Genomic DNA, 24,719 nt, shown 5'->3' on the forward strand with positions numbered 1-24,719 from the left:
CGCTTCCGCCTGCAGGAAAGGCTGACCCTTGTTCCATCTCTCCGACCTTCATGAGGAATTCGGCGGTTGCCAGGGGAGTTAAAGACAACCCCCCTACCTCTCCGGGGGTTACGGAGAGGGCCCGCGGGCCCGCGATGCCCCCAAACCCACTCCGACTGTTTAAGGAGTGGGGGGGGGCTTGGGCTGAGAGCACTCATGAAATGTTGGCACTCCCGGACGCTAATCTGCACGGCGGGATCTCCATGATTAAAGAAGATAATTAGGCGTATTCATGGACATGCTTTGGAAGGAGGGGAAGAAGCTCTGTTTACTGCCAAGGAATTTGTGCTGCTGAGGGTGAGAAGTCAAAGCTGTATTTTATCTGGAAGAAAGATTGATGGGGACGTAACGAGAAGGGAAGCGAACTTTTTTATTTTTTTTCATATACTCTACGAGTTACTCCATACCTTCCCGGACGGGACGTCCTTGTTTGTTTGGAACAAATGAGAGATAAAGAATACCTGAGTGAGTAATGAACTTTATAAACTATTTTATTGAGCATATCCTTTGAAGTTGTAAAACCACTGAAGAGAGAAGCCCCCCTTTAACTGGATGGTCGGAGTCCCTGGAATGCGTTCGGTGGATTTATGGTTGTGACGCACTTTGAATTTGAACAGCGATCTGAAGCTAAGTTCAGCTACAGGGCAAGGAGAGCTACACACTTATCAAGAGTCTATGCATAAGGTGACTGCTGTTTCTTTGCCTGGAAAAGCTATAAATTTTACAAAGATCGTTGGTTTAAAAAAAAAAAGCTTAAGAAAACGAAAGTGATCTAAGCTTTTTAAGATGGCGCTGCTTCGTGTTGAAAGACTGACGCAACAGGACATTCCAGACAGAAGATATATGGGGGGGCCAGAACGATTAAAACCCACACAGGAGAAAGAATATATGTGAACTCTTGTTTGATACTTATTTCAGCAGCTGTGAAAAAAATCGGATGAAAGAAGAAAACATTTTAGTGACTGGGGGGAAAGATCGGGATTATTTTGGATTTTGAGTGAAGATTTGGACTTTAGAAAAAGACGGCAGTAGACGGGTGCGAGGAATCCCCAAATTTTTGAAGCATGGGAACTCCAGAAAAGATTATATGATTTGGCATAATATTCGGTTTAATTGATATGTATATGTATAATTTGAAATAATGAATGTGATACAATTGTGTTTTAATTGGAAAACTAATAAAAATAGATTATAAAAAAAAGAAAAGAAATCTTGGCTCTGGGGAAACGCTCTTTATTAATTCACAATAAATTGCAAGAATTTGCCCACTTTGGTAATATTAGAACACTAATTTCTTTGATGATGGAGGATTGTTGCAATCCTAACGTGGCAGAAGTCTGTAGAACCAAATTGTTTAGTGTTGTATCATCATCAGTATTTAACTTATCTCTTTGGAATTTCTGTTATTTGAACAGAAATCAGCCACACCATACTAGAGACATGTACATCACAATTATAGGGGAAATATTAGCTTTCCTCTTTACAGCTGTGGCTTTTACAAATTTGAATCTAACTCATAAACCATCTCACAGCTTATTTTCTGTGTTTTATCAGTCAATGCAGGAAAATACAGTAGGAACTGAAACACATGCTAATTGCATCATAGAGCTGTTGCTCCTGAAAGCCTGACTCGTATTTTTCAAACGAACACCAAGCTTACTTTATATTTTATCACGCCACTCTTTATAACAATTCAGGATTCAGTGCCACAAGCGGAAGAAGAGTTAAAAACATCCCTGCTTCTGCCAGGAGCTTTTAGCTGTTCTCCCTCACCGGCCATGTGCCCCTTCTTAAAAAAAAACAAAACCCTGCAGTACATATGCTTTCTACAGCACCTTACCCGGTAACCAGAGACACATACCACCTGGCTGGTACATAAAACAAGAGACTCGGAGAAAGTAGGACCTTCCAGTGAAGACAACAGCAAGGCTCCCAGAGATGGGAGACCAAAGGGCTATTTTAGCTGCCAAGGAAGGAGACTTGCCTATGCTGGAGCAGCTGCACATCGATGGTACACTGGACCAGAACATCACTGACTGCTTGGGAGCAGGCCTGGTGCATCATGCGTCACGAGCAGGCAGGCTGGAGTGCCTCAAGTTCCTGGTACTGCAAGCAAAGCTTCCCGGGAATCAGAGAGCAAACAATGGTGCAACCCCAGCACATGATGCAGCAGCCATGGGCAACTTAGCTGAACTGAAGTGGCTGATCAAAGATGGAGGCTACAGCATGCAGGTAAGGGGTCTAAACAGCAGGAGCAAGGTAGAACGCTGGTTGCAACTAGACATATTTGCCGTGGGTGGTATTCAATAGGTTTTCCTACCGGGCTCATTTAATTAAGGTAAGTTAGTAATGTCCATTAACGACAATAGGTCTACCCTGAGTAGGAGCAGCATTGAATACCACCCAGGGTTTTTACACAGGTTGCTGCTCTTAGATTAGTCTTGGGTGGCAGAGGGTACCGGCATCCCCTGTCTGCAAACAACTCTTGCTGGACTACCAACAGCATTTAACTCTTCTTGTCCAAGGGAGTTTAGCAAGTCCTTCTTTGTGGTAGGTGTTGTGTTTAAAGTGGGCTTGTTCATTGCCAAAAGTCTGAAGTGAGTTCAGGATATGCTCTTCATGGAGACACTTACGGTATTTATTTGTTTATTCGGCTTACAGCATATAACGATACATAATAAAACATCAAAATTTAAAAACTTCCCAATACAGGACTCCCATTGTATCTCCTGCAGAATATTTCTCACCGAGTGCTGGATCATTAAGTGTTAATGGGAAAGGGCAAATGTTGACCCCATGGCAATGTCCCCCAAGTGCAGGACTTTCCCTACTCCCACATGGAGAAAGCGAACAAGTTTGCTTGGGGTCATCATTGGGGTGGAGCATTAACTTGCTCCTTGCCCCTCTTGCCCCAGCTATTTAAAATCAAGCTCCTTGTCTGTGTAGCTGACTCAGAGTTTTGTTTCTCTGTAACAATGGATTTTTGGGAATTGGCTTTTTGATAAACATAATGTCATGGGCTTCCACTGCAAGCTGCAGCATATGCTAGCAAAGGATGCAAATGAAAGTATAACTGCAATAACTGTCAGAAAAGCTGGTGTTTGTCTTTCTAATAATAATTACTGCTTCCAGGCGTCACCACATAGGAACACTGTATTAAAATCCCATTCACTCATCCAAGAAATGTATGGAGGGGGTCAGCAGGGCTGTGCCTGAGGGCTGCCTACACTCATTCAGGTGAATGCATGCCATCAGTGCCATATCCTGTGGACATGGCCCCTCTCCCTCCTCCACTTGTTTAATGAACATATGGACATTAATGAGTGAAAATACAGGCAACGGCCAATTCATGTACATCCGATAGCACATGCATGCAGGGCGCCGAACCCGGAAGTGACCCGAAAACATAGTACCTGAAAGGGGTGGAACGTTTTATGCAGGCCCAGAACGTAACCCCTGCACAGAGTGAGCATTGCCTGTAGCTTAAAATCATTCTGGGTTCCTGGATCTCTTGATAGGCCAGCTAAGGCAGTTTTTTTTTGGGATATCCTGATCACCTTCAGGATGAGAACCTACAACACAAGTACAAACAAAATAGCCTGATTTAGCTGCTTTACTTATTTATCAAGATTTCTATCCCACTTTTCCTCCCAGAGCTCAAAGTGGCAGCATACATGGTTTCCCTTATTTTATCCTCACAACAAACCCTGCGATGTAATTTAGGTCTGAGGTCACCCAGTGAGTTTCTTGACTAAGTGGGGATTTGAATCCTGGTCTCCCAGGCCATAGACCAACAGTCTAACCACTATGCTACATTGGTTCTTTAATGGTTCTGGCTTGAGGCAGGCTCACAAAAAGGCAACACACTGAAACGATCACCTTATTACTTGCTCTCTAGGGAGACGTTGGATTGAGAATAGTTGATTGAAGTCATGTTTCCTTTTGCCCCACCTATACCCCTCTATGGTTTTTCTTAAAACAAAAGACATGCATTTGTACAGTACTACAGTTGCCTTCTTCCATACGAACTTATTTACATCTTTTCCAGGCCATATTCACACTAACACTTCCATTTTCCAAATCATCAGTATACTTTAACTTCTGTTGTATTCTAACGAAATGGCTGATCATGAGTGCAGCAGCTTGCTAATGGAGGAACATAAGAAGCTGGGAACGTGGGTGGCACTGTGGGTTAAACCACAGAGCCTAGGGCTTGCCGATCAGAAGGTCAGCAGTTCGAATCCCCGCGATGGGGTGAGCTCCCGTTGCTCAGTCCCAGCTCCTGCCAACCTAGCAGTTCGAAAGCATGTCAAAGTGCAAGTAGATAAATAGCTACAGCAGGGAAGGTAAACGGTGTTTCCATGTGCTGCTCTGGTTCACCAGAAGCGGCTTTGTCATGCTGGCCACATGACCTGGAAGCTGTATGCTGGGTCCCTCGGCCAATAAAGCGAGATGAGCGCCACAACCCCAGAGTCGGTCATGACTGGACCTAATGGTCAGGGGTCCCTTTACCTTTAAGAAGCTGCACAAACTGAAACAGATCAATACTGTCCATGCAGACTGGGAGTGATTCTTTCAGGCCAGAGGTTTTTCTCAACTCTTCCCAGAGATGACAGGGATTGAACCTGGAACCTTTTGCATGTAAACCCTAGAAAGATGCAGGATCTCATGATCCTCCAAGTCCAACACACAGTGCATGGTCTCTGGGTCATGACCCACTACCGTTACTTATTACATTTATATAGTCCATCAATAAATATTCTACCTCATTAAGTTTGGTAAATGGGTATGTGGGCCTGTTTCAACATCCCCCAGAGGAGGCTGTTTCAAGTGTTCTCTGGGTCACAATTAAAACTTACAAAGCAGTCATGAGATTGATGTTAAGGAGTGAGAGTGGGTGGGGAAGAATTAACCACTACTCCTGAACTGTTTCTTCTCCACTCCATAGGAGCAAGATGCTTCAGGGGCTTCTCCCCTCCACTTAGCTGCTCGTTTTGGACACCTAGAGGCCATTGAGTGGCTGGTCCAGGCAGGCTTTGACACTGCAATGAAGACAAGGGAAGGTGCCGTGCCAGCTCATTATGCAGCAGCTAAGGGTGATCTCACTTGCCTCAAATTGCTAGTTGCTGCAGACCACAGGTAGGTAAAAGCACAGCATACTGATATTCAGAGGGCAGCCCATTTGCAGCATTGCAAGGCACTGTTTCCCCACTTGGAGCTGTCACTCAGGCCTGCACTATGCACATGCAATGCATGGCGACATTATTTTCTGTGTTTGCCCCAGTGCTACATTTACCACCTCTTTTTGCTGCATGCAGTGATGTTCTCAAGACAGGACTTGGGGCAAAAGTCCAAGGTCCCACTCAGAGGAGGGCTCCCATGCTCAGCAGGGCTGGATAACCACATTTTGAAGTAAAACTACACATAGTCATCTAAGGAACAAATGTACACCAATACAATCATTGACCAGAGTTGCTGTGCTACTGCCTGCCTGTGTGGTCTAGAGAACACACATTGTTGATATCAAAATTATTCAGTAAAATGAAATTGGTGTAGCTGACCATGATGGCAGCACACCCCTCCTGGGCCATTCATGTGGTCAGGGCTGATGGGAGGTATAGTCCAACAACCTCTGGGAAGGGCACAAAACTGATGGATTGCATGAAGAAAGTGCTCTGAGAGCTGGGTATGTTTTTGCATGACTTCTACAATTGCAACTGTGCTTTCTGGTGCTGTTATTGTGCTGTGACCTTGGAAGATGCTGCGATCAGGTGAAATGCTTCCCAGGGCAGAGCATACCGGTGTACTTGCTCTTTTTGCTGGACTTTCTTCCTGCAACCGTACACTGGGACAGCTTGTATGGAGGAAAAAGCAGCTCACAGCAACCATTTTCAGAGTTCTGAGAGTACCATAGCTAAGTTAGCCTAGCAGCGTAGCGTTTTCCTTTGTGTTTTGTTTCCATGCCACAGCATTTCCCAGATGCTCTATGTTTGTTTGTTGACAGGACAGAAGGCAGGCGCTTAAGATCATTGCTGAAGCGGATTGTGTTTCCAAAGGCAGACATCTCATAACCATCTGCCTGAGTGCTTTTAATCTCTTCCCTCATCTACTACAGCCCAGAATCTTTTCCTCCCTCCCTCCATATATTCTCATTCATTCTGCAAAACCATGCAGAAGCTGTACAGTGCAAGAATGACAGATATGAAAGATTAGCAATGCAAGTTGTGGGAACATAGGGAGCTGTTATAAGGTGGTCATTATGACATATTTTTTCATGGCATCTGTGTGTGCAAATTTAATATACTTCGATACAAATCTAGACATAATTACTACAACGTACATAGAAACACAATGCATCTCACTGTAGTGGGGAAGACCATGCTTTGTTTGGAGACATGTCCCCGTGAGTCTGCTGTCCAGGCGCTAGCAGCTGATGGGAAGCATCAAGTCCCCTCCTCCTCCTCTCTCTCTCCTTATGGTTCTTTATCTTGGACCAGGGAGTCTTCTCTCCTTGGTCAAGGACACATGGCCACCCTAGTCTTATATCAGGTCAGACTATTTGTCCATTTGGCCCAGTACTGTCTACTCTGACTGCTCTCTAGGATCTCAGGCAAGAGAGGTATTTCCCACCACTTGCTTCTACCTGAGCAACTTCACTATAGAGATTCCAGAGATTGACATGGGGACCTTATGCACTCAAAGCAGGTGCCTTCTTCTCTTGCCTAAATGCATCTAGAATTCAAAGGATTCTATCTGGGAGCTCTTTCCATTCCTTTCTTTCAGTGGGATGTGAGCCAACTCAGAGAAACAGGTTCCGTGTGAGGGCCATCTGGTTCTTTGTGTTTATCTGCCGTCTTTCCACAGTGAGCTGTGCCCAGAGTGGCCTACAGCAAAACACCCACTTATTATCATATACAAAACATTGGTTGGTGAAGGTTGGGGGAGAAAACCGTTAACAAAATGTATCACTAAATTCAAAGAAGAGAAAGATCAACAATTCAGCAAACATAGAACAGTATTACAAAAGAAACAATCTAGAGTTAAATGCGTAAGTACAAAGCAATGTGTTCTTGTTATGCTTGAGGCTGTTGCTGCCCAGTCAATGTCTTTCTTATGTGCTTATCGTTTAGGTGGATTTTCCAATATGTCTCTGATAGATATTCCTAATTTCCAGAAGGCTGTTGCCCCCTACAGCCCTTGTGTGTTGTTACAATTCCCTCAAGCTCATCTTTCACACAGAGCCCCCAAAGGCTTGTTATCTGTTAGTATCACTAGATTCCCTCAGCTGTTTACTCTGCTTCCTCTTGGGGAAACATGAGGAGCAAAAATGCTGGGAAAGGCAGAGCTAAGGGAGAGGAAAATGTAGAACAATCCATCAAAGCACAGTTGAGGCAGGCTGTGGAGTGCACTAAAGCTATTGGGGTCAATATTTAAGATTGGCTTGTTTGCCCCAAAGGCTGAATACATTGATACATTGTGATAAACTTTTTTATACTCGCTCTTAGGGATGGAGGAGAAATTAGATAGGCTAGTGTGTGTGTGTGTGTGTGTGTGTGTGTGTGTGTGTGTGTGTTAAAATGCATGTGTTAGTAAACATGGCATACACAAATGCATGCTATTACCGGTAGAGGAAACTGATTTGCAAAAATGTGTAGATAGGCAAAATAGCATATACAGTGTTACTTCAGGTTACAGATGCTTCAGGTTACATACTCCGCTAACCCAGAAATAGTACCTCAGGTTAAGAACTTTGCCTCAGGATGAGAACAGAAATCGTGTGGTGGCGGGGCGGCGGCAGCGGGAGGCCTCATTAGCTAAAGTGATACCTCAGGTTAAGAACAGTTTCAGGTTAAGAACAGACCTCCACAACGAATTAAGTTCTTAACCTGAGGTACCACTGTAAAGATGTGTAGAAAAGGACAAATGTGCCCTTGAATGCTGATGAATTTCCATGATGACTTTAAAGAAAAAGTAATTCGCAAACTGGTGTGAAATTTTTCAAGAAATGAATTTAAAATTGAAGTGGTGGGGTGGGGAGAGAAACTAAGAGAAACTGAAATTGACTGATTCACCTATCTCTACACTGTGTGTCTTTTCCCTTTCACAGTAACAATATATAAGGCCAGGCCTTTAATTAGGCAGAGTGAGGCAACTACCTTAGGCAGTTTATTATAGGCGTCATGAAAGAGCAATAGTTTTGTTAATTATATATTATTCTAGTATTTTTTTTTACTGCCAGGGAGGGGAGAGAGGCTTGTGGGATTTTCTACCTCAGGTGCAAGAATAACATGACAGGCCATGCACCTTGGTTTGTTGGCGGGGCATAGTGGATATTTGCTGCTGTGCCTCAGGCAGCAAAATGTCTTGGGCTGGCCCTGGTACTATGAAATATTGGCTACAGAAGACAGGGAGGGAGGGAAGCTCACTGAGAGGTGATAGGAAGGCTGGCCTAGGCCATTATCACATGGAGGGCTTAGATCACTCTAAGCATTTACCACCTGATTGTTGTTGCACACCTCTAGTCCAAAGAAGCTTTTTTAATGAATGCAGCCAGGAATCCTATACCACCCAGCCCTTAACCAGGAGGCAAGAGGAGAGTGATGCAAAATAAACATGGTTGCCCTCTGCTGGTAATGGAAACTGTTACAGTATTTAGTTATTACAATTTGTCCTCTTTTTTTCAAGAAGCTCAGGGCAGCAGACATGGTTCTCTCCTCTGTTCCCCAGACAACCTAATTTTATTTTCGCAATAAACTTGTGAGGTAGGTTTGGTTTAGAAGGAATGACAGGCCCAAAGTCACCTGGTGAGTTTCATGGTAGAGTGGACATACGAACCTGGGTCTCCCTATTCCAACATTATCTGTTGCACTGCTTTATAACTTGTGTCATATTCCATGTACTATACCTGATGCCAGGTACATTTCTCAGTGCTTTGGGGCTTTGTTGCATTGTTCTCTTTTTTTAGTAGAGCTTTTCAATTCCCCCCCCCATTTCCATCAGGTGCTCCCCTTTGCTTTCATGTTAAGAGTATTTTCCCCAGTGTCCTCAACCAGTTATTTCCCCTGAAAAAACCTCAAAATACAGGGAAAGTTCTGCTATAAGACATCTGGCTCCTCAAGCTCTGCCTTTCAAATACAGCCTTCGGCCTAGCTCTCAGATGCCCTCATCACCTGGGCTTTTGGTTTGTCACCTTTGACCTGGCAGAATCTGTGCCTCTGACAGCTTCATGATATATATAAACTCAATGTGTCACTCTGGGAATGTTCCTGTGTACATGCAAAAATACATTAATTAAGTAAGTATCACACAGAGGCAATGGATTCCCAACCCCCATCGCTTCTAATATTGGCATAATTCCTCTTCTCCAACAGTTGCGTGAACAAGCAAACTCAGAGTGGAGCTACCCCGCTGTATCTTGCCTGCCAGGAGGGCCACCTGCACATCGTCCAGTTCCTGGTGAAGGACTGTGAGGCTGATGTGCACCTGAGAGCGCATGATGGCATGACAGTGCTCCATGCAGCTGCCTGTAGTGGTCACTACGCTGTTGTCGTCTGGCTGGTAAACCTGTACTTTTACATTTTAGGTAGCAAGTGTCATTTCTTGACAAGAATATGAATATGCTCCTCTGGATAACTGTGTCACTGAAGGCCCCTCCATAATTCCTTTTTATTGCACATTCATGATGTTTTCTGTTCATTATGTTATTGGGACAGTCCCACACAATCCCACTTTTTTCTTTTTCTTTTAAAAAATATATTCATTGATACTTGTCCAAAGATATACAGAAATTCATACCCATTATGAACTATCTTTTTATAATGAAATACTTAATATAAAAAAGAACAGAGGCAGAAAGAGTATAAGAAAGAAAGAAAGGGGAGAGAGAGAGAGAAGAAGAAAAAAAGACTTCTGATTCCCTGTCCTACAGCTAAATATAGTATTCACTCATTAACATCCAACCATTCTGTCTTCCATAAACCAGTATTTTTTCAATCTTCAAATCCAGATAAGCAAGAAACGTTTACATTTTAGCAACGGGAGTATAATATGTCAATCAACCCATGACATTTTGTTCACTGTGGATTGTTCTGCAGTCATATGCCAGCCATGGGGCTCAATATTCCCTTTTTTTTATCATACATGTTCTTAAATGCTGCTATTGTTAACTAATTTGATTGCCACTCATATCTTTAATAATCAGAAACTTCCAGAATAGAGAGGTCTGCCACCAAAAGGCTTAATTGCCCTTGTACACCCTTCTTTATTTAATATAAAAGCTATGCAGTCTTAGCTTCATTAATTTCTAACACCCCCCATGTCAAGCACAATTCTGTGGTACGTATGGCATGCAGTATATATAGAAAACAAATTGCAGAAACGGAGGGTGCTTCCACGCTATTTATCTGTTTGCAAAATTCCCTCTGCTTTCTGCACTAAAGTACCCAAGGCAGCTGCAGAAATAGGTGGATGAAAAAACAACAGCTCATCTTTAAAAACACACCATTTGGCTTTGACTCGTACGTAATCCTCCTCTCCCCCCCCCCTTCATGTAGGTTACCTTCACTGATCTCGGCCTCACAGCACAGGATGCAGAAGGAGCCACTGCACTCCATTTTGCTGCCAGAGAGGGACACACTGCAATTGTTGACAGACTCCTCCTTATGGGAGCTAACGTGGTGCTGGACCATTGGGGAGGAACCCCACTTCATGATGCAGCTGAGAATGGGCATCTTGAGGTATTTGGTGATACCATGTAGCGAGGGAAATGAGTATTGGATCAGAACTCAATTGATGGCGCAGCCGTACTCACACGGTGTGTTCAGCCATGGTTGATCATGATGTGTGCACGCCATCACTCTCCTCTCCTATGTGGTTGAGAGGAGGATTTGACAAGATAATAGTAGTAGTAGTAGTAGTAGTAGTAGTAGTAGTAAAAAGACCTGGAACTGTGTTCTGGTGCGTTCCATCAGAAAAAGCATTGGTTTCCCCTAACATTTACTCTCCCCCACCCCACCTGCCTCCCAGGAAACCATCTGTGTGCTTACTTAACAGATTCAGAGTAGCCCACACTTGGCTGTTTAAATAATCAGCTCATGCATCTTGTGTTTGTATCAATCAGTTATTTGACTTATGAACATTATTGTTCAGCTGTGACAGTTGCACTGGCAAAAAAATTGAAGAAAAAGCCCCCGTTGCATTCATGATTCCCTTACTTGCTCATAAATTGGTTGTACTGATTAGGGTTGATGGTGGTTGTTTATGCATTTATTTGCAGTGCTGTCAAACCCTGATCTCCCACCAAATAGATCCAGGCATCCATGACAGGGATGGTTACACTGCGCGAGACCTGGCAGAATACAATGGACACAGGCAGTGTGCATGTTACCTACAGGAAGCAGAGAAGCTGGTAATCTAAACATTATATTTTGATCATGTACTGTACAAGTCTTAGTGTTCATGTGAGTCACTGGAGACAGAGGCTTCTGTACTGTTTGCCCGGTGAGCTGGATATGTCACCACAAGACACAAGAAAGGTAAATTATCCAGGCTTCCAAAATATTATGTATCCCTTGTTAAAAATCAAAGCAGAAACCCTCTCAAAACATTACTCTAAAAAAAAATGAGCAGTGTGAATATTGAGCATTTTCAGCTCATGGTCATTGAAAGCTGACTTCCATGAGTCGTCAACCTGCAGCAGGTCAGTGGACAAGCCAGGGCAGATGTTCCTGATGTTCCAGCTTGCCAGGAGCAAGAGGTTTGTTTCTTTTCTTTGTTGCCTGGTGCAGTGTTTTGGTCCCCTTGTCGAGTGGTGTTCTGAGCTAAAAGCATTCATTGAAGCAGGCGGGCAGTGGCGGGGTGGGAAAATGGAGTATCCTGAACGAAGGTATGACTGGTTGGCTGGCTGGAACACTGAGCAGGAGCACAGTACGTTGCAACTTTGCATAGCAGGCTCTGCTTGTTAGATATATTCGTCTCTGGATGACTAATTAGATACTGAGCCCATCCCCTCTGAATCCTTAGATCTGTTTGCTTCATACCCATTCAATCCACATAGATTTTTTGCCCTATCTCACCAATTGCTGTGTGCCAGACAAATATTAGAAAGTTATGTCATTGGGTTTCCACAATCTCTGCTCTGAAACAAGTGGTTGGCTCCCTTCTGCAGCCCTGTTGGAATTCATTCTCCGCTCCTCTTGCCTTTGCAGCTATTTTTGGCATGCTGTTGAGCAGAGTGGAAAATTTTCACCTATTTATGTCCCTAGCATGGGGCAACAAGTGGGCAAGCATGTTGAAGAGCCTCCTGGATTCCTCTGCCAGTGTGAGGACATGGATACTAGACAGCAATTAGCTGGCAACTGGTGGTGAGATAAGAAGGGTCTGAAGGAGGAGTTCAGAGGCTGCTGAGTGAGAGCCTTCAGTAGGGCAGCGGCAAGTTTCCATGGCTGAGGCTCTTCAGCAGCAAGAGAGAAGCACCATGGGGCATCAGAATGGCACTGTGGCTAACTTGAGAAGCTGGCTCTGAAATCCTAATCAAGCTCTTAGGTTTCACTGAACAAAGCATAGCAAATCCTTGCCACAGCCTGAGATTTGGAATGGGAACTTTTGAAACCAGAACCCCTTCCCATCACTCAGTTTCCCATTAAAATATTAATGGGGGGAAAAATATCTCTCCAGAACACTCTTTGGCGATGACTAATTAACACAGGGCTGACGCCCACATGTGGGTCGGGACTCTGGAGACACAAGGGCCTGTGGACCTCTCTTGCTCAAGCCTTATGGGCTGAGGGAGGGGTAAAGACTAAAGCAACTTCAGTCACGGATGAGCGCAGCCAGTTCTGTTCATGCTGTAATTCATTGGCGACTACTCCTAGAGGATGAGGCAGTTTCGGGGGGCCCCATGTATTTTTTGAGGGGTCCTGGGTCCTCATGTTTGGAGGAACCCCTTTTTGCACAAGCTATGACTAAGCCAGGAAGTCCAAAACTAACCATAGTTTCTTATTGTCCAGGAAACATTGTTTACCAGCTCTGGAACATAAGATTCTGCTTTGTTCCAAAGCAAGTAAACCATAGTTTGTATAAAATGGAAATATATGGTTCATTACATATTTCCTCGTTTAATTGCAAGCAGAGACTGAAGGCTCAGGCAAGAGACTTGTGCATCTCTTGGCTTAATAAACTAAGATATGATCATTGAAATACTGTTGCTAAATATGCTAAATGTAAATACTAGGTATGGAAGAACTTGTCAATTTCAATCTTCCCCATTCCTAGATTTTCCAATCTTGGTTCAATTCTCCACATTTCTGGATTTTTCTATGTTATTTCCACTACAGTGGTACCTCGGTTGAAGAACAGTCCTGTTTACGAATGATTCGGTTTACGAACTCCGCAAAACTGGAAGTAGTGTCCCGGTTTGCGAACTTTACCTTGGTCTAAAAACGGAATCCGAATGGTAGAAGGGCACTGGCGGCAGGAGGCCTCATTAGGGAAAGCACGCCTCGGTTTAAGAACGGACTTCCGGAACAGATTAAGTTCGTAAACCGAGATACCACTGTAATATATTCATTTTCAATGCACCTGTTTTCTGAGGTATATGCATTTTTCTAAACATTGGTTGGAGAATTACATCACAAAATTTGGATAACTCTGAATTTTGAAGGATGGCTGTATTTCTGTTCTCATATTGTTTCAGAAAGTGAGAATCTGAAAATTTGAACTGAACCATATTTCTCCTCCATCCCTTATGTGTACATAGCCAAAGTCGCATAATGTACAGAGTGTGTTAGGATGAAATTAACTATTTTCCCCAAGCAACTGTGAGCATAAGATGGTGCCTGGCTAAGAGGACGCTGGCTTTTTATGTGGTAGGCATTTGCTGGTGTTCTGTTCTCTGCCTGTAATTAGCACCACTGTACATAGTTGCCTATGCTGAGAGAGGCTTTGTTCACTAACATCCTTGGTTAGAATTACATGTCCTTCTCAGCACCTTTGACACACATACTTTGATCCAATTTCCTCCTTGCAAGCACAACCTTTGTTCCTTCATGGGCCGGTTACTTCTTGCATTTGTGCAATGTCTTACAGTAAATGTCAGGGGAAGCCTTTTGGGAGGCGGCTGCTAGAGGAGCGAAGTGTGCCAGCTCCTCTGCAACATTCTTAAGAATGCCTCCTTCTGGGGAAGCCATCTTTCTCAGTCATGCTCAGAGCTGGAAGGTTAACCCAAAGCACGCTCTTTATCATTTGGCCATCAAATTGTTACTGTTTTAATCTAGTGTTAATGTGACATTTTGCATTTTTACATCCCCCAAGAGTTTGAGATGGGCTTAATGCGAGCAGTAAAATCAGATTAATAGATCAAATGTTTAGGAAACTGAGAGAAGCATTATTTTGGAATTAACACTTGAAAACTTAATCCACTTGAAAACTGCTAGCTGGATGGGGGCAGTAATTATCTCCCTGGACTCTGCGAATAGCTCTGAGTTCATTAGTCTCATAGTTCATTATTTTATTCTAACCCTGTACTTAAATTACACTTTTGTAATCTATCACTGCCAATCCATTATATCCATATATAATGTATGGAGGCTGATCTGATGAGAGAAGTTATTTATGTAAAGACCATACCACACAGGACGTGGGCATTCCATGGTCAGATCTCTCAACTTTTTTTTAAAAAAAATTAAAGTCACTGAGTGAGCTGGCTCCTATTTTGAACCAAGCGATGATGATGAAGAAGGGACGTTTAGCCCTTTTCTCTCTCTGCTGTACTTCTGAAATAACTAATCTGAACCTGACATTAGCTCTGCATCTTAAAAAAAACACAGGCATGATATAAGTGCTCCTGCCACCCAACTGCACAGTTTATAGCAGCTTCGGGCTGGGGAGTAGCAACATAAGTGTACAAAATAGCATGAGGAAAAAGAAAAATCAAATACTCTTTCCACAGTGCTGCTGCTGTGATCAAAATTGCAGTGCTATGTGACTGCTTTAAAGTTTATTTGCTTTTTTAAAAAAAAGTCACAACATGATTTATCTTAAGGCTTTGCAGAGGAATATGGGAGAATCCAGCAACTCATTTTCCTTAGGGTGCCTGCAGAGACTGGAACAATTCAGGCAGCTTCTGGGCCTAAGTGTTTTCTTGACCCTGCTGACTTCTAGGGCTGGCTACGAACAGACAGCTGGGTTCAGAGTGACCACAAGAGACTTGTGTGTGTGTGTGTGTGTGTTGGCTCCACTAAACCCAGCTGAGCACTCCCTTACCATACAAAACTTACACATTTTAGAAAATGAATGGAAAAGGAAGAAAGGTGCAGGCAGTTCAGTCTCCTGCTTACAGCTAAAGGTTCTGGACCCCTTGGGCTGCTTTGCCAGTTGCCACCTGATGCCCAGCCTTCAAATATTAATGCAATGCTAATTGTGACTCCCTGACCTCCACCCTTTCTCCTGCTGGCATTTGCCACACAATGCAGTCTCTGGCTGCCTCTAGACCGAGTGAGTTCTCCAGTTTCTCCCCCTTTTAAGAGTAGTTATTAATATTCCCTGGTTTGTTATGAAATTCTGATCTCCCTAAGGGCTGGATCTAATCTGAGCAGCGTTTGTTCATCTTCTCCCTTCCGTTCCAAATGGACCCCACAAAGGACAGGAGGTGAATAACTGGTATGTACATCTTTGGAGCAGTTCCATAAATTTCTGCCTGTCATTTCTGCCTGGTGGATAATATGGGGGCCCCCTGGTGGCAGAGAAGAATTCAGGGCAGGGCGACCGGTTCTGCCACACTGTGTATCGAGCCTAGGGTGTGCTGCAGGGCATCACAACTATGGCATAGTGAATTCAGCAGAACAGAAGGGGGGGCATGCCAGATTTTGGGCTCACACAGGGCACCACTGAAATTTGAAAGACCAAAGTTGACCCCTGCTGGTTGTGGTAGAGTTGGGGTTAGCACTTTGGGTGGTGGTGTAACAATCTAAAACCTAGCCTTCCAGTGTCAATTCAAGAAATACAGAACAAACCTACAGCATGTTAATGTCTTGAACTCCAGCTGTGCTGTGCAATGTTTGTTTTCGATTGGTTTTCTGAAATGCAGTGTCACTGGTGGAATGTTTCAATATGTTTCTGTTGATTTAGCTGAATATATCTCTAATTTAATTCTAATGCCTTTTTAATTCTTTTTATTCTACTGTGTTTAGAATTAAAGGCACACTTGTTTATATTTTGAAGAATTAAAAGTACTGGTGTTTTATTGTAACAGGTAGAAATAGCTTTTTATCTCTCAGCTCTTTTAGTGCCTTTATATTGAGGTCCTGGTGATATGCAAATATATAGAATTTGTAGAGTTGGAAGGGACCACAAGGGTCATCTAGTCCAACCTCCTGCAATGCAGGAATATTTTGTTCAACATGGGGCTCAAACCCATGATCCTGGGATTATGCCAGTCAAATGAATCAAATGGTTGCTAAATGGCAGAATATTATCAACCAAGCACCTTTGCCGGCGTGGTGTAGTGGTTAGAGTGCTGCACTAGGACCTGGGAGACTAGGATTCAAATCCTCACTTGGCCATGAAGCTCACTGGGTGACCTTGGGCCCATCCCTCACTCTTGGCCTAACCTAACTCACAGGGTTGTTGTGAGAATAAAAATGGAGGGGAAAATAAGTGTGTCTTGAGCTATTTGGAGAAAAGGTGGGATATAAATGGAGTAATAATAATAATAATAATGATGGTGATGATGTAATGTTTTTTAATTGGATCACAGCCCTTATGTTAATTCAATGTAATGTAATGGGCAAATAGCACAACCATTCAATGGACATGGATACAATGACAAACTTATACCAACACAGGTCACCCCTGACAACTGTAGACAGTCCTCTAAAACAGATCCCCATACATACTCTCTCTGTGCCTAGTCACAAACCAGAAAGTGGACCGCAAACAGCAGAAAGTACAATTAAGCACAAATTTAGTGAATGACAGTATGGTAGATTGAATGATAGGATGCCAGCTAGCTTGTAGGCAGGAGCGCATCTTAGATGCAGTATGGGATCAGGTTGTAAAGCCAATGTATATAACTTTCTATCTTAGTTTCATTAACTGTAAGGTTATTGCTTTGCATTTTTCTATCACGCCATGTAACTGAGTCCTTCAGCCCTATGCTTTGCAATTCCTTTCAATGTTTATTCTTTTTCTTCTCGTGACTTGTGCTATTGTGCTGTTATTCAGAAAGCTGTGCATCCCATATTGTTCACTACTACCCCCGCCATACACCAATGTTTTTCCTCAGGATCATACAGATTTACAAGGGAGTACTATGTGCTGAATTTTTCTGCTATCTTCTACAATTCTTGATGCTCTGATTGACTAGAAGTGGAAATGGCAATACAGTCAAACCTCGGTTTACACCTACCTTGGCGAGCGACCGCTTCGGCGAGTGACCGCCGTGGACCTGGAAGTGTTTACATCCGGGTTCCACGGGGTCGGATGCACAGATGCAGAAGTGCTCTATTGGCGCTTCGTGCATGCGCAGAAGCATGCCTTCGGCAAGCGACCGCTTCGGCGAGCGACCGCCTCCGCGGAACGGATTGCGGTTGCAAACCGAGGTACCACTGTACAGCCATGCAAATGTGCAAGAAGCATTTGTATTTAGAACCTTCAGGATGATTTCCTTGGGGCTGATGTACTGATTCCTCTCTTATTATCTATACTCCACAATTGATAACCAAACAAACCTCACTGTACCCTGCCTTTAAGTTGCTTGAACTTCCAAACATACAGTATTGCTCTGCTTTCCTTTGATCCACATCAGTGAGGCCAAGGGGTGGGTCTTGTCGTCTGGGCACCCCAGGACCTCCATACACACTGGCTGGGCTTGGACCCTGGAGGGGTCACTTGGGTGCTGTTAACACAGCAAAATCAATAAGGGAGGCAGAGTTACCAGACTCTCACCCCTGGGGGCACACTCCATTGTCTCTCGAGGCAGATGGATGCCAACAACAAAACAAACCATGCCAGAGACAGAAAAACCGCTTTTAGTTTTCAAAGATTACGTCTCTAATCTTCCCTTGTGTAATTTTAGATCCAGCAGCCAATGAGACCGCTCCAATCAGATGTAAGTGCTGCATCAAATATGCAGAAAAAAGATATTAATAGCGCTCTTCATAGAGCACCTGGTGAGTAATGCCACCCAATTAACTTTCCTGTGACAAATATAAATGCTGAGCATCCCTGAAATTCAGTAGAACAGACTCTTTCACATATTAAGTGACCTCAAAACATTCATATAAAGCTTGAAACTTGACCTTCATAATAGGAGAACCTGCCTTTTAAAGGGTTCCCAGTTGTGCAGAAAGAGCCTACGTGTCTGCAGGAACCTCATTAGATCTTTTAAAGAAACGGGGGTTGGTTGTGGAGACAGAGTGTTAGATGTGGAGTTAGATACGTTCTCTAAACACCTGCAAAAGACTAATGCAGAGGGGATGTCATGGGAAGGCCAATCAGTTTATGCCACAAACAGACTCTTTCTTCTCACAATTCAGGATAGGAGTGACTGTATCATCTAGACCTACATCAATATCCCATTTGCCACAGAGATGTTAGAGTAGGAGTTATTTATTTATAAGATTTCTTACCCACCCTCCACCATAGGTTCCCAGGGCAGGTTACAACAACAGAATAGGCAATTATAAAATCAATGATAAAGCACACAAAAATGTAACAGAACAGTAGAAATTCAACAAGAGGTGGGTCTCACAAAAAAGGCGAGACCTTAACTGTCAGAGGCCAGGGCAAAGATGTGTATATGAGTAACCACTTTACACATTTATATATGAATAAACTATTGATCATCATCTCCAGCATATGGCAAAAGCTATACAATGAAGTAGCCAAAATGCTCTCCTCTGGATCTTGCTGAACTACATCTCTCATCATCCCTGATCATGTTGGGTGGCTCTGATGGGAGGTGGAGTCCATTCCAGAGATAAAAAAAAACTTGGTTTGCTTGTGATTTAGAGTGTCCGTGAGAAAGATTAGTTTAAAACACATTGGATGAGATCTAATAAGATATATTGAATATCTCAAAGAGCTACTTTCTGTGGAAGTTGATTTCAATCATGTCAAGGGATGGACGGTCCCCTGCAGTAACTCCTTTGCTCTTTAAAAACAACAGCGTGGGAGATCTTGTTAACAGATCTTCCACATCATGTCTAGTTTGCCCTTTATATTATGGGGGTAGGTAGGTGTAATTGTGCAATGTTCCTTTGTTTACGTCCTTTGCTGGCATGGCAAATGCTGTTGTGTGGGTGTCTACATAATTTGGAAGGAAATTAGCCTGTTCTCAATGGTGCAGAACAGAAATGTTTTAAGCTTATGAGTGGTCAATTCAATCGTCTAGCTCTCAGTGTGGATTTTGGAGCATCACTGTAAGATTCCACTGTGTTTGTCTTTCTTCCAGCTTCAAAGTCGTTCAACATGGTGAAACCCACTGAATCAAACAAATCACTGATACCCGAGTTGAAGATCAATAAATCTATGCAGAAGGCGAGAATCACCGCATTGTTCTCAAGCTCTGTATGTTGTATGATAATCTACACCTCTCTGTCTCTCATCTGTTTTATATTCATAATCCCCATGATCTCTCCTGTGGTTCTCTTCCATCTAATTCCTTTGTTTTATTTTTCTTTCTCTTTTCCTGCTAGATTTAGCCATTAGGCTGACCTGCCTCCAAACACATCCTTTCAGAAGGGTTAAAAATAACCCACAAATGGAGATGTACAGCATTAGCTTTATGTTCTACAACAGGGACAGGGAACCTGTCAACCCTCTGGATTTAGGTGGACTACAATTCCCATCATATGTGGCCATTGAGCAGGCTGACTGGGGCTGATGGGAATTGGAGTCCAGCGACATCTGGAGGACCACAGGTTCCCCAGCTTTGCTGTAGGTAGCCCTTCTGATAACTTTGGGCTTCCTGAGAAGATACGTGCTATAATGTTTTGGGGATCAATTATGGTAGATTCATGAGCATCTGTTCTTCTTCTTTAAACTCCTTAAAAGTCGCTAACAAGTTAGGTGTCCTCCACGCAGGGTGAGAAGAGAGAGACACCAGATGCTGCAGTACCAGGCAACCTGCTCTCAATGCTGGATGAGCTAGGAACATCGGACATTGATGCCTTGGTGCCTACTCATGATGAGCAAGGTTGTTCAATTCCAGAGTGGAAGCGGCAGGTGATGGTGAGGAAATTACAGGCGCAGCTGGCATCTGAAGAAGGGATGGGCAGGAAGGTACTGTATTGAGCCAATAGAAAGAAAATGTGTCACTGTACTGTCTTACCTGGTTCACACACTGGCCTCCGTTTTTATTGCAATTAGGTTGCCCTAAGAGCAGATGGGCAAAAAATATACAGTACACATTGTCTATGTTTTGTAAATCTGCTCTGCTAAGATCTAGGAAATTTGGATTTCAAAGTAATTCCCAGGACTTCCTTTTGCATGATTCCATTGCTCCTGGATCAATAAATAACCAGACAAGACAGTGAATGTAAATTTGGGGTCAAATAGGCCACAACATTATAGATTAATCTGTTTAGGGATTCATTATAGATGAATCTGTTTAGGGAAGCTTTTAATGTTTAATAAATTATTGTATTTTAATATTTCTGTTGGAAGCCATCCAGAGTGGCTGGGGAAACCCAGCTATATGGGCGGGGTATAAATAATAAAGTATTATTATTATTATTATTTTATTAATGTGAATGGTTTGGTCTGAAGGCGCATAAGGCCACCACCATGCTTAGCAGGTTTTGGCCAGGTCAGTTCCTAGATGGGGGATTGTCCAGGAACAACATGTAGTATTGACATCAGGTATACACCTTCACTGGACTCTTTTTGGTGCCTGCTGTTTAGACAAGCCTGCACAGATATGTAGAATGCTGATATGTATTTTAATCTGTTTTTATCACTGAATTTATTTATTTTTTTGAATATTTTAAATAGCTGTTTTGAACTCCTTTTACAGATATTTTTATTGCTTTATTTCTTTATTATTATTATTATTATTATTATTATTATTATTATTATTATTAATAAATAGTTTTTTGTAAGCCACTCTGAGGTGGGTTTTTTTTAAATAGTCAAACAGTATATAAATTTTATGGAATGAATAACTAAAATAAATAAATACGTTGCCTTGGATTCCATGTTAGACAAAAGGCAGGTCCCAAAAGGAAGGAAGGAAGGAAGGAAGGAAGGAAGGAAGGAAGGAAGGAAGGAAGGAAGGAAGGAAGGAAGGAAGGAAGGAAGGAAGGAAGGAAGGAAGGACATCTATATTCAATCAGGTGGCTCACTTTAAAGTTGTATATCCAAGGTATAAGTGTAGCTGATGGTAAATAGTTCTGTGACAAGATGAAATTCTTTGTTCTGACTGAGGCCAGGACTTGATGCCTACCGTAAGATCTGTTCCAGCCCTATATTTCTATGAATCTGTGATGTGCTGATCACTTCTCTGACTCTTCATCATTGGCAGGCTGGGGAAAGGGACCTGAAGTGATGTCTTTGAATTGAACTGATGGCAGTCTTTCTTTCTTCCCTGCTGCCCCCCCCCATCTAGAACAAGGAAAGTTGCACCCTGGAGATGGATGACTGGCAATATTCTCAGTCTTACAATGCCATCCTGGGCCCTTTTGGGGAATTACTCACTGAAGATGACCTGCTGTACTTAGAGAAGCAGATTGAGAAGCTGCAGATGAAGAAGAAATGCCAGGAGTATGAGAGTGAGCTAGGACGCCTGACAGAGGAGCTGCAGACTGTTCTCCCTGCTCCCGTCGTCAATATCACAGTCAACCGTCAGTTTCTGCAACGGGGCTCAGAGGATGGCAGCCAGGAGCTCCCTGCCTGGTGCAGCCATGTGTCTGGACTGGTAAAAAGCATGTCCTTGCTGCTCACCAATGTCAATGGCATGAAGAAAGCAGATAATGAGAAGCCAGCTCTAAGGGATTCTCATAAGTCAAGCAAGACCAAGTGTATTTCAGGTGGCACTGTCAAGAGAGAAATCCTGGAGTGTGGTGTCTCTGTCAGGAATCTGAGGGGCAATTTTGAAAAGCAGGATCTTTGGAGACAAGAGAAATCTTTTGAGCAGCGAGGGTTGAATGCCATGCCCTGGGAACACGGGACAGCCAAGGAGTCATCCCCTCAAATGTTTCTAGGTACCTGTAAAAACAAGAAGCCATTGGTTTGTGAGGAACATGAGTTTGGGGACATGGAGAATGCCAGTGATTCTGGCATCAGCTGTGAGGGAGCCTCTGTGAGTGGCTCTTGCGTCTCAACAGCAGAGTCTAGCAACCTCCGAAAAGAGCGCATTGTGCTTCTTTTTCTCAGTCACTGGAAGAAATCTGCCTATACGCCTTCCTTGAAACTCATGGCCAGGAGGACTCTTGACACCCAGCTGCCTGGAAAAATGGGACTGGTAGATGTGATGGCAGAGCTCAAGAAACAGCAGCCTCCAATGCAGAAGCCCTTGATGGAAATGAACAGGCTTGGCCATTTAGTTCAACAGAGATACACTATCAAGAATCTGATCAGTCACTGGAAAGACATCATCTCCCTTGTACCATCTCGACAGATCAGGCGCCTCAATCACCGACATGCAATCTATTCTCCAGAACAGTTCCTGCCATATGTCAATGGTGAGCCTATTGACTACAATAGCTTAACTCTTGACCTGTTTATGCTCGGCTATTTCCACATCCTAGAGCTGGACCTCTCTCCAGAAGAACGTAAGGCTAGGCATCTTCTTTGCTTCGAAGTTTTTGACCACTTGGGTGGGCATCGGTGGGAAACAGTGCGGGCCTTCCACAAAGCAGTGATTGATGAGATTGCTGCAGGCAAAAGAAGCTGGAAAGACAGTTTTGAGGATATTAAGACACAATTTTTTGGTAGTAACAAGGACCCAAGTGTGAACATGGAAATAAAGAGATCACCAGTGGAAACAAATCAAAAACCAATTCCCAAAACAAGGGTCCCAAGCATCTTTCTGGAGGAGGGAGACTCTGCCCCTGGAAAATGCTTTGAACTAGACACCTTTAGCAACGATGAGATCTGCAGGTATATAAACAGGAGTTTTGCTTTCTGGAAAGAAAAAGAAGCAGAGATCTTTAGCTTAGAGGGGTGAGGACCTTTACACTAACGGTCTTTATTTGTGAATAGGTGTCTATAAGATTCAGTGCGCACAGAGTGGCCTGTCAGCACTATGACATGGAATAAACAGACATCAACTGTTCATTTTGCAAATGGCTACAAATGCCTGCAAGATTCATTTGCAAAGGGGTAAACGACAAGTGATACAGATGAAGGGTCAAGCCTTCACTTCCTCTTCATTGCTTCTTCACTTTAAAAAAAACCGAGCAAGAAGTGCCAGTGCTTCATTACATATGGCTTCCCTTGACACAAGCACCCTGAAAAGGGCAAAAAGACTATGCCCACTCTGATGTCAACGCAAGTTTATTCGTTTTTTAAAAACATAACGGAGAACAGAAAGAAAAAAGAGCGAAAAGCTTCCCTCCCGCCTTCCATCCTGAGCAGAGCTGGCAGGGCTTAGGAAGTGATGGGTTCCCTGCCATGAAATATTCACCTTGGGATTGCTTAGTTTGTATTCAGTGTGTTTTTGTAAGAGTTCAAAAAGAGATAATGAGTTTTCCAGATATTTCCATTATATCTATATTTATAAGTTACAAACAGTGTATCAGCAAAATGATCCAACTTGGAAAGGCCCCCAAGTCTGTTTCTTTCACTGTTTCTCTTCCCACAACTCACCAGAGATATCAACTGTTGTTATCCACTTTTGGCATGTATTTGAGTTTCTTTGACATCCGCTGCAATTAGTCATTTACTGCTGAACCAGAAATGCACAGGTCTCATGTTCTGCTACTTGCTTGCTTGGCTTCATGGACTTAAAACACCTGAACGGATGTCCAAGTATAAATAATTTCATTTTGTAACTGTACATACATTTTCTATTTTGAATTAGATTGTGTGTTTAATAAAAACATTTCTCTCAGTAGAAACAAAAGGTATTTCCATCAAATTATTACTTGGAGAAATCACTAGGTTGTGTGTGTTCTTAAAAAAAGATCGGAAAGAATGCAGGGTTTTTTTACTTGAGAATTTCTGTCTAGAAACACAAAACTAGGGGCCATTTCTTACAGAAGGAAATATAATGGGTTTGTTTAGGGACTGCATGAAACCACTCATAGTATATGTTTAATAATGATGAGGATGAGGTATTGCCTGCCCTTCACTCTAAGGCCCCAGGGCAGGTTAGAACAATTTAAAATACAAGACTAGAAATGGTTTAAAAATGTACAATTTAAAATTTAAAATTATGAAACAAAATTTCTGTGTTCACCACTGCAGTAACAGTTGCTAAGATATACAAGGAAGCGACTGATCCAGTGTGCTGGGAATGGGCAAATAAAAGAGATCTGGGATGCGCGAAGCATCAGTCAGGCTGAGTCACCACAGAACCTCCATACAATTCCTTTTGCCTGCCCATTGCCACAATCAGACCCTTAATTTAAGACGTGATGTGGGACAGTAAAAGTAGCTCACTCTTTACTGTAGGGGGAAATGCTACCCTCTGTGACTGTTGCCCTGGTTTATTTGTGGACATTCTTGGGAAAGCAGCAAGG

At 43.0% G+C, this 24,719-nt stretch overlaps 1 protein-coding gene across 1 annotated transcript; it reads left to right on the forward strand.

Annotated features, from left to right (window-relative positions):
• The first annotated feature begins 1,837 nt into the window (after window positions 1-1,837).
• On the forward strand, window positions 1,838-24,100 carry ESPNL (espin like). Its single transcript, XM_035132540.3, has 9 exons — window positions 1,838-2,271; window positions 4,988-5,178; window positions 9,411-9,597; window positions 10,593-10,775; window positions 11,315-11,446; window positions 18,113-18,206; window positions 19,490-19,605; window positions 20,122-20,319; window positions 21,644-24,100. The coding sequence occupies exons 1-9, from the start codon at window positions 1,978-1,980 to the stop codon at window positions 23,201-23,203; spliced, it is 2,955 nt and encodes a 984-aa protein (XP_034988431.3). The 5' UTR covers window positions 1,838-1,977; the 3' UTR covers window positions 23,204-24,100.
• The last annotated feature ends 619 nt before the right edge of the window (window positions 24,101-24,719 follow it).

This window comes from Zootoca vivipara, chromosome 5 (genome assembly GCF_965207765.1).
Source record: "Zootoca vivipara chromosome 5, rZooViv2.hap1.1, whole genome shotgun sequence".
NCBI lineage: Eukaryota > Metazoa > Chordata > Lepidosauria > Squamata > Lacertidae > Zootoca > Zootoca vivipara.